Here is a 10,606-nt window from a genome sequence, read left to right on the forward strand (position 1 = left end):
GGAGGGAAGGGAGGAAGGAGGGAGGGAAGAAAGGAGGGAGGGAAGGAAGGAAGGAAGGAGGGAAGGAAGGAAGGAGGGAAGGAAGGAAGGAGGGAAGGAAGAAAGGGAAGGAAGGAAGGAAGGTTGGTTTTCCTACATTAAAAAAAACAAAAATTTAAATGACCCAGCATATAGTCAGAGATAATAAGGCATACAAGTAATTAAATATCTCAACCAAAAAAATAGCATTAATGACAGAAGTCATAAGACTTCACATATGGGAAGTATCACATACTACAAAACAACTAAGCCAATTATGTTCAAAGAAATAACAACCAAAGTTGAAAATCTGGGTAGATGATCAGAGAAGATAAAAAGCATTGTCTCCTACTTTTTTTTAAAATGAAATTCTAGAACTGAGTTTCTCTTATATGAGAAAGAATGCATACACACAAATGAAAAGCAAATAAGAGATAAATAGGAAGTGGAGAGAAGTTCAAATAATTTTTTAAATTATCTATTCCACTATCAGAACTATTTCAATATATATGCTAATTCATTTCATTTATACTAGTTTCTTTTAGTTCACTGAAAAGAAAGCTTTGGTTATTATCTGTTTCTTCTTTGTAAGAATCTTTTTGTCTGAGAAAGATAATTGAAGATAATGATACAGTGTATTTATTATTATTATTCTTGCTATAAAATTTTATTTTTCATAAAATAAAAATTTTCTAAAATTCTAGCTGGGCATAGTGGTGCAGGCCTATAATCTCAACACATGGGAGGTTGAGGCAGAAAGACTGCTGTGAGTTCAAGGCCATTCTGAGTTACAAAGTGAGTTCAAGGGCAGCCTGAACTGCATAGCAAAATCCTGTCTATAAAAGGCAAAAAAGAAAAAAATTTTAGAACTGAAAATCTGAACAGTGGAAATCAGAAACCCAATGGGTGATTAATTAATTAAATACAACTCACAGAAAGGTCAGAAAATTATCAAAAAGATGAAAAATATTAAAGACAAGAAACAACACATATATTAAGAAAGTCTAAATTGAAAATAGAAAGAAAAAAAGATGTCAGAAATAATAGAAATTTTTCAAAACAATGTTGAAAGATATTAATCCACAGACACATGAAATTCAACCAATTCCAAATATACAAATATCAGGTAAAAGCTAAAGAAAATCTATAAAGAAAGACATTTATATACTGCCAAAAGAAAAACAGTAATTACCTCCAAATAAGCAGAAGATAGAAGGGAAGTAAAAGTCACACTGGAAATAGCCAGAGATAGTAAAATAGTACTTTCAATAAGCTGATGTGAATACTGACCAAACTAAGAATTCTAAGAAAACCAAAACTGCCCTTCAGGACTGAAAATAAAGTCACTGACAATCCACAACAGCGAAAGAAGTTTGCCACAAGCAAATTTCTTAAAAGAAATTTCCAGGAACAAATTAAGAGAAAAGATAATTATGTTAGATAGGTTCCCATTGCAGGGACAAAATACCCAAAACCTGCAACTTAAAGGAGAGATGTGCTGTGGCTCATGGTTTCAGAGGGTTCAGTTCACGGCTGCCAGCTCCAAGGCAAGAATGGGACGGTGGAAAGGCCTGGCAGAACAAACATGCTAACTCATGGCAGTCAGAAAACAGTCGGGGAGGGGCTGGTGCTGAGGACAAAAATACACCTTTCAAAGTCACACCTGCAGTGGCCCACCTCTTCTGAACAGGCCCTATCTCCTAATAGCACTTTTAGCTATAAACTCACTGATGGATCAGTTCTCTGATTAAGGTAGCACCCTCATGATCCAATCACCTTCCAAAAGCCTCATCCCCGAACACAAAACTTTTGGAAGACGTTTTAAAACTAAACTGTAACAAAAGCAGAAATATGTGGGTAGTTTGGAAGGAATAGTGACTATTTAAATTAATAAGAGAAATGCCTTGGAGGATAATTTCACGTTAACTCAGAAGATGGTAAATGAAATTAAAATGTTCTAAGTTCCTTGTAGTGTGGCAGAGCAAGTGAAAAATCGCTGAATGACATATGCTGTGATGTATAGGTTCTATTGAAAGATTAGAAAGCCCCAAATCTAGTACAGCTATAAAATTAAATGATAAATACCATAAATGCAAGAAAGACAAAAGAAAAGAGGAGAGAGACTGAGGGACGTAGGGAGGTGGGGGGAGGGAGGGAGGAAGGCAGGCAGGCAGCAAGGCAGGCAAAGAATGCAATCATAGAGGTTGGTCGAAAAAAAGCATTAAGCAACACTAAATTTAAATCCAAATATATCCAGCTGGGGTTAGTGGTAAGTAAGGACTCAATGGTAAGTCCCAACTACTCAGGAGGTTAAAGCAGGAGGATTGCTTGAGCCCAGGAGTTCAAGGCCGACATGAGCATCCTACCAAGTCCCTGCCTCAAAAAAAACAAAAAGTTTGACAAAATTATCAGAAGTTACATAAACTTGCTATGGAACTAATGGTCCAGGTACAAGAAAAAGATTATTAAACTTGTCCAACAAAAGTGTACAGTGTTTACGGAGACACATGTAAAATGTCTAGAGACATTTCAAGAGCAAAAGGATGAAGAAAGATATACCACAAAGATTACCACTGAGAAGGAGACAACTCTCTTGGGCTCAGGCTTTTAGGTACCCATCACTGGAGAAAGGGTGGGGCCACTAAAAAAACCCAACCCATGAATCCAAGGACACAAGAACTGATCAAAACCAAGGCATAAAAACAATAGAAAACACACACTACCCCCAGGAACCACCACAGGCTAAGAAGGGACCAGTAACAACAAAGAGGAGTTTACCTCCAGGGAAGCAGCATGAGCATAAAGACAAACCTTACGTGAAACACAGGCTCAAAGATGAAAATCATAAAGCTAAAGATAGAACAGGAATTAAGAAAAATCCTTCAGGCAACTCAGGGTATACGAAGGATAACCACAGTAAAAAAAAGAACACCACCACCTCAAGCCAGGTGTGGTGGCGCACGCCTGTAATCCCAGCACTCGGGAGGCTGAGGCAGGAGGATCACTGAGAGTTCGAGACCAGCCTGGGCTACAAAGTGAGCTCAAGGCCAGCCTGAACTGCATACGGAGACCCTGTCTCAAAAAGACAAAAAACAAAACAAACAAACAAAAAAACACCTCTAGCCCTACCCAGCTTCTGCCTGGATGATACCACCTCCCCATCCCACACCTACTAAAGGCCTCGTGAAGGAAGAGCTGCTCCTTTCAGGAATAAGTATAATTTACCTGTCTCTACCACTAGCTGTCAGCCCATCACCTCCCACCCATCTGCCCCAGTCCCGGTGATCACTAATCTATTTTATGCCTCAGTTGACCAAATATGTTTTATGACTGATGTACAGGATTAACTACCATCTCCTCAAAAATAATATTCACTTAGAACTTGTGAACGTGACCTTATTTGGAAATAAGGTCTTGAAGATGAACTCAAGTTAAGATGAGGTCATACTGGAGTGGTGTGGCCCAGAAATCCAGTATGACTGGTGTCCTTACAGAAAAGGAAACTTTGAACACAGGTACACAGAGGAAAGGTCAGATGAAAAGCAAGGCAGGGATTGGAGATACACTGTCACGAACCACAAGACTACGGGCTAAGTAAGAGACACAGGACAGAGCCTCAGAGTCTCTGGAAAGGAAGCAAAGCACTGACACCTTGATACCAGACTTTGGCCTCCTTAATCATGAAAGAATAAACTTCTGCCATGTTAAGCCACCTGGTTTATGATCAACTGTGGTGGTAGCCCTAGAAAACTAATACAAATTCCATAAAACTGGAAACTACAGAAATTGACCAGATAAATAAATAAGTGATGTTTTCTTCAGAGAGTATCATACTGGAGTAGCAAAAACAACCTGGTTGAACTTCACAAATACAGTGTTAAGGAAGGAAGCCAGAGTCAGCAGTAGAGCTGAGACTGTGAGGCTCCACAATCCAGGTTCTAACCACTGTGTCATCCTGTCTCTCCGGTGATGCATTTCCCCAGTGTGTTCCCCTTTTCTGTCCCATGTTTCTACAGTAGAGATTTGATAATAAAATTCAAGAAAATCTTAAAAAAAAAAAAGCCAGGCACAAAAGAATATATTCCATATGATCACATTAACATAAATTTAAAAAGAGAAAAACAGACAAAACGAATGCTGCTGCTTAGGTGGGCATAACTCAAAGACAGAACTAGACAGAAATGTGAGATATTGAGAATTCAGTCAAAAAAACAGACAGCTCCAGAGATGCTGGAGGGGGAATAATTAAGAAGAAGAAGAAAATGAGGAGCCAGAGCAAAAGTGCGGGCCTGTGTACAGTTCACAACTAGAATGAAAGAGAAAAAGGGAAGGAAGGAGGAAGTAAAGCCACCCCTTACAGCCCCTGTGATGTCCGGCGACGTTGGCTAAAACTGAGGATGTCCCTAGAGCCCACAGGTCCAGGGGCCGCTGCTGGATGTCTCACATTCCTAAAGGCAGAGGTAGGAGCTCCTCTGGGAGCCTAGTGGGGCATTATCGTTATGGGAGTCATTCCAGGAAGTTCACTCTAGGTTACCCTCTTTCCAACTCTTCCACAGATTTTATAAGCACTTAACTTTTCTAGAGTAGTTTCCCTTAATAGCACATGAACTCTGACAAATACAGTTCATCCTGAAAGGCTCAAGAAAAAGCCAAAGCAGAATCTGCAAAATGAAGTATTAACAGTAGGGGGGCTAGCCATGAGCCTTTAAGTTAACCAAACACTTATCTATTCTTAAAAGATTTCTTAAGACAAGTGTAGGCCGGGCATGGTGGTGCACGCCTGTAATCCCAGAACTCAGGAGGCTGAGGCAGGAGGATCCTTGCAAGTTCGAGGCCAGCCTGGGCTACATAGTAAGCTCAAGGCCAGCCTGAACTGCAGAGCAAGACCTTGTCTCAAAAAGACAAAAAAAAAAAAAAAGAAAGAAAAAAAGACAAGCATAAAAGCTAAATCTTCACTGACTCGATTTTTAACTTTTATAGAACAAACTTTTAGAAAACAACTTGCAAACAAAAAAGAGTAATGACAAGGGGCAAATTATGGAGCCACAGAGAGGAATAAAGACATCTGTCTTACCTGGAGCCTCGTATTCATTTCCAGAAAATAGAAATTCTTTTTGGAGTCGACAAGAAACTCCACAGTTCCCGCGGAAGAGTACTTCACCGCTTTGGCGAGGGCCACAGCTTGTTCTCCCATAGCTCTTCGAGTCTCAGGATCCAAAAAAATGCTACAAATATAGAAACACTTTGTCTACATTTTGAACAAAAATCAACTTATCTTTTGAATGTATTATTTAAATTTTTAAAATTTTACTCAAATTATAGATTATCTATATCAATTTAAGAGCTCATAATGTTATACAAATTATATAAATTTTACAGCATATACTTATGGCATTCTGCACAACGTCCTTAACAAACTCTCAGATTTTATAAAACATTTGAACCTTTCACATTATACTACAACTTTAAATCCATTTAGGAAATTTTGCTACTATTCAACTAACAAAATTTAACATATATATTCAGAATTACTGCAAGCTAAAATTGAGAGAAAATAAATTCTAAGAAACTGATCTATATAGTCAAATCTCATTATTCATGAATTCTATATATGCAAATTTGCCTACTTGCTAATATTTATTTGTAATCTCAAAATCATCATGTGTGGCACCTTCATGGTCATTCTTAAGCACACAGAAGGAAAACTTTGAGGGTCTGAGAATGCTAAGAATGAAGGACACAATACTCTGCCTTCTTATTTCACTGCTCATACTCTACTAGTGTCCTTTTCAAAATCTATTTAGCGTCCTTTTTGTTCTTCTGTTGGGGATTCCACTGTTTAAATGGCCCTATATTGTGCTTATTTGCCGCTGAGTGTTGCTAAGAGCAAAAAATCTGTGAACTGCCTCATGGAGAAAACCTATGTGTGAGATAAGCTTCATTAAGCCATGTATTATATTCTTGTTGGCCTAGATTGTAAGCTCAATGTTAAAATCAAGGACAAATATTAAATAAGGTGCCTTTCAATAGAAATATACCTAAAACAAGGTTATGTACTCACCAGTTGCATAAAATATAAAATGTTACACATTACATGAAAATGTGACCAGAGGCTTGCAGAATCCTAACCCTGTATTTCTCCCAAGAATAAGTTCAGTATTTACTAATGCACTATTCATTATGCCTTGATAGTACATAACTGCTAAAAATAAGATGAACTGACTGTACATATAATAAATCCTAACACCCTTATTTCAAAATATCAGAATCACCTTCCAGCAGGCAAATAAACTGATTTTTTGAAAACCCTGAAAAACGGTCATCAAATAACCTGCATTTTCAGATTTGCCTCTCTGACTGTTATTCCCAAATAAGATTCATAGACTACTGTTATTCTCAAGTAAGATTTAGATGACATGATTTAAATGTTTACCATAGAACATGCATGCACATCTCCAGTATGTAATACTTATTGATACATAAATATTCTTGTTTTATCTATGCCACATACCCAGTTTTCTACCAAGCCCACTTCTTTTAAGCAAATCTCAAAGTACCTATTCATCTGTAAAAACTCTCATTTCTATAAGAATTCTTTTGTAACATAATCACATTTTTAAAACTAACAACTCCTTCACAGACACTCAGTATTTAATCAATTCCCTTGTTTACCTCATAAATATCTTTACACAGATGAGCTAGCTCTTCTTGTAGTTTAAGCTTCTTTTAATTTGTAACACTCCTTTCCCCTCTTTTTGACTAAGGACCTGGACATTTTCCTGTCTCATTCCTCATATTCTGGGTTCGGCTACATGCCACCCCATGCCGTGTGTGTGTGTGTGTGTGTGTATGTGTGTGTGTGTGTACATACTGGGAATCAAATCCATGCCCTTTGCACTGAGCTTAATCCCCCAGTCCACTTTATTTTTTATTTTCAGGCAGCATCTCATTAAGCCACTAAGTTGTCCAGGCTGGACTCAAACTTTCACTCTTTCTATCTCAGCCTATCCAGTCGCTGGGATTATAGGTATGCACCAGCATGCCTGGCTGTCCATATGTCTTTTAATCTTTTAACCTCACATTATATTCCAATCTATATGAACTGATAGTGCCATCTAAAGGCTTGCATAGATTCCCTGGGTTGGGGTGAGGATGGGAAGAGTACTTCACACTTGGGATATATACTGTACTTCATACCGCCCCCCCTTTTGGTAATGTTAGGGTTAATCAATGGGCTCAAATGCCATGAATCTGATTCATAATTCACAGTTCTGCATTTACCCAATGAGCGTAGGTGTCAGTGACATTTCAGTAACTGGCTGGCAGAATTGAAGTAACCAAAAAAAAAAAAAAAACTCAACTAAAGATTAATACCATAAAATTTGGAGTTCAGTGCCATTGAGCAAAACTCAATTTTTGCAGTCTGGACTTATCCTTTCCCTTACAACAAACCCTAAATAGTGAAGTGTAGAAGTGATAGGAACCACAGTGGCAGATTCTTCCTCTCAGAGCTGAAAACTCCTTAGGTCCCTTATTTAAACATTTCCAGTGCACAGATAAGCATCAAGTTATTGTTAATGATCATTCCTAGTTTTTTTTAAAAAAATTTATTCCTATTCCTTTAAATTTCCTTTTTCTGGGCTGGGGATATAGCTCAGGGGCACGGTGTGTGCCTAGCAAGCAAGAGGTCCTGAGTTCGATTTCCGACACTAAAAAAATAAACAAATTTTTTTTTCTTTAAATTAATAGATGAGATGTTCATCGGAAAACCTTCCATTTTTAAAGCAAGAGAACAAACAAAAATCACAAATCAAAGTTCCCAGTCTATGAAACATTCCTATCCCACCTAAGACTTGAATAAGTTTTGTTTTTTAAGAGAAAGTTAATTGAATTGGAAGTGATAACGTAGACAAAGAAAACACAAAGCTGCAAAATAATCAAGTTAGAGACTTATTTCTGTTCTGTCAGCATCCTTTCTCCCACTCATCCATATTCCTAGAATTTTAGCTCAGCACATATTCGCTGAAGAAAACAGGCATTTCCAAGCCTCCCTAGCTAAAGGCCTAACTGCAGATTGATGCCAAGTAATCAAAGCTGCAGCTTCCAGGGTCCTTCCTAAGGTCACCACGGGGCAGGGGCACAAGGAAAGCATCGCTTTGCCTTTTCTTCTCCTTTCCTTATGTCCCAGGCTGAGGCCCATGTCAGTTGCAGTGCAAGCTGGCTTTTAAGAATAGGTATTCCTCGCAACAACAAGTGGAAGCTGGGATTTTTATGAGGTTCAGGCTGGAAACTTGTACAGCATTACATCTATGTACCCTATTTGGTCAAGCAATGATGGGACACAGAATCAAGTGAAAGTGACACAGATCCTTCCTACCATCACTCAATAAGAAATGTGCCATGGGACTGAGGGACCATCTCTTAAAACTACTATACCATACCATAATTTTTTACACTAGTATAACTGAAATAGGGTTTATCTTATTATTACCCTGTGATTAAATTTCACTCATATTCATACCTACTCTACACACCTTATATCAAGGTTTGCTGGCTATGCTGACAAAGCTACAACTGGATGTACTGTTTAGCGCCTGGTAATTCAAACAACTACGTAGACTCAACTGGTGATTTCTCAGAATACCGAATATACACAAATACCAACCCAGCATCAACTTAGAAATGAGGTTCCACAAAACTGTTACACAAAACACATGAAAAGTGGCTAGAAAAGAACCCAAAGAGGATGTGATAAACCAAAGCATTTCTAAGACCTATGCCCCAGAAGTCGCTTCATGGCAGGAAAAATTCAGGATTAACATTATGAAACCTTCACCAATATGAGAACGTCAAAGTGCAAATTTGATAATTCCATGCAAAACCCGTAATTTACCCCACCTAAAAGGCTGTAAAAGTCAGAGCTGGTTGATTACACAACTTCTTCTTCTAATAAAAGCCCACTTCTTTTTCAAGCATTCTCATTTTTATGCATTAGGAGGAATATCAAAAAACAAATTATTAATTCTAAAAATAGGCATCAGCAGGGTTGACATTACTAATGAAGCATTTTTGATAAATACAATGAAAAGTAAATCTAGATTATAGAGTAAGTTTCTTTGTTTTGCTTATTTCTGAGGCATCTCACTAAGTCGCCCAGGTTGGGATTGAACTTGTGATCCTCCTTGCCTTAATTTCCCACGGTGCTGGGACTACAGGCATAAGCCACCACAGCAGGCTAAAGCAAGTTTTTTTTATAAACATTCATCTTACCTTGGTGCTTCCTCCACCACCTTCTGATTTCTTCTCTGAATTGAGCACTCTCTTTCATTAAGCCACAAAGCATTTCCATGTTTATCACCTAAAACCTGAGAAGAAAGTACCATTTGGAAAACAAAACAACAACAACACACCCAGTCACCCCCACTGACCCATGCCCAGTTGACATTTTCTCAATACATTATCTCTTGGTTTTTGATATTCAAACCTAACAAAACACAGGCAGCTCTCAAAACATTTTTTAGGTTGATTTTTATAAAGAAAAGTTATATTTACAACCTAGAATTCAACAAAATATTTTATCAAAAATATTTGAGGAAAAGACTTTCATGTTACATTTAAATACCATGGGTAAAACATCAGAATTCACTGTACATATTTTGTGAAGGACACGGAGTGTTGATAGAGGGGTTAGAGTTTAGTTGTCAAGGATGCTTAGGAGAGCCACTGCTGCATTATAAACATCTCTGCTGTTAATCTTATTAAATGTTTGTTGGTTGGAAAACTGTATGTTACATATATACATCCGGTAGTCTATTATTTATATTGGACATCTTTTCTGTAATTTTTGTTATAGAAAAGTGGAAAAAGATCTGTGATTAATATATAACACATTTTTCACATTTGTAATAATGGGAAATAAGCTGAGACTGCCAGATAAAATAGAAAACATTCAGTTAAAGTTAGGTCCATAGAGATGAGATGTATTTTAAAAGCCATAAGACTGGGTACCACTTTCACTTCCAAAGAGCTACCCAATCTCCCTGGTTAAGTTATTCTATTTCTTTAGGCAGTATAAATAGCAGAAAATAAAATTTTAATATGTCATATGGCTATTGCTGAAAAAGTCAAATGAAAACTATCACTGCTATATGCATAGCTAGCATGTGATTACAATATTAATTTTCTTTTCTTTTCTTTTCTTTTTTTGGCTTTTTAAGACATGGTCTTGCTATGCAGTTCAGGCTGCCCTTGAGCTCACTTTATAGTCCCGGCTGGTCTTGAACTTGCAACAATCCTCCTGCCTCAGCCTCCCAAGTGCTGGGATTACAGGCATGCGCCACCACGCCAGGCTTACAACATTAATTTTTAGGAATATAACCTATTAACTCAAGAATGATTCCAAGTAATAAAGGAAACACAGTAATAAAATGCTACAAGAGATTTTTTTTTTTCTAAGTGGCTGTATGAAGTACACATAAAAATATTTTAAATAATTAAAATAACTCTCAACCTCTATTTTTATTAAAGTTGACAAGGAAGTGAAAGAAGAACTTAGTAGCCAAGAAATAAAGACAAAATACTCAAAAAT

General features: G+C 37.5%; 1 protein-coding gene across 4 annotated transcripts in view; it reads right to left on the reverse strand.

Moving 5' to 3' along the window:
• The window catches only part of Pcca (propionyl CoA carboxylase, alpha polypeptide), a 401,509-nt gene that overhangs the window by 195,227 nt on the left and 195,676 nt on the right, over positions 1-10,606 (reverse strand). For all 4 annotated transcript variants that reach the window (XM_005374054.2, XM_013516015.1, XM_005374053.2 and 1 more), the window contains exons 11-12: positions 9,289-9,383; positions 5,093-5,243 (exon numbers count right to left, since the gene is read on the reverse strand). In XM_005374054.2, coding sequence (XP_005374111.1) covers positions 5,093-5,243; positions 9,289-9,383 — 246 coding nt within the window. The remainder of the gene's footprint in view (positions 1-5,092; positions 5,244-9,288; positions 9,384-10,606) is intronic.

The sequence above is a fragment of the Chinchilla lanigera genome, unplaced genomic scaffold, assembly GCF_000276665.1.
Source record: "Chinchilla lanigera isolate Chin_1 unplaced genomic scaffold, ChiLan1.0 scaffold00003, whole genome shotgun sequence".
Taxonomy (NCBI): domain Eukaryota; kingdom Metazoa; phylum Chordata; class Mammalia; order Rodentia; family Chinchillidae; genus Chinchilla; species Chinchilla lanigera.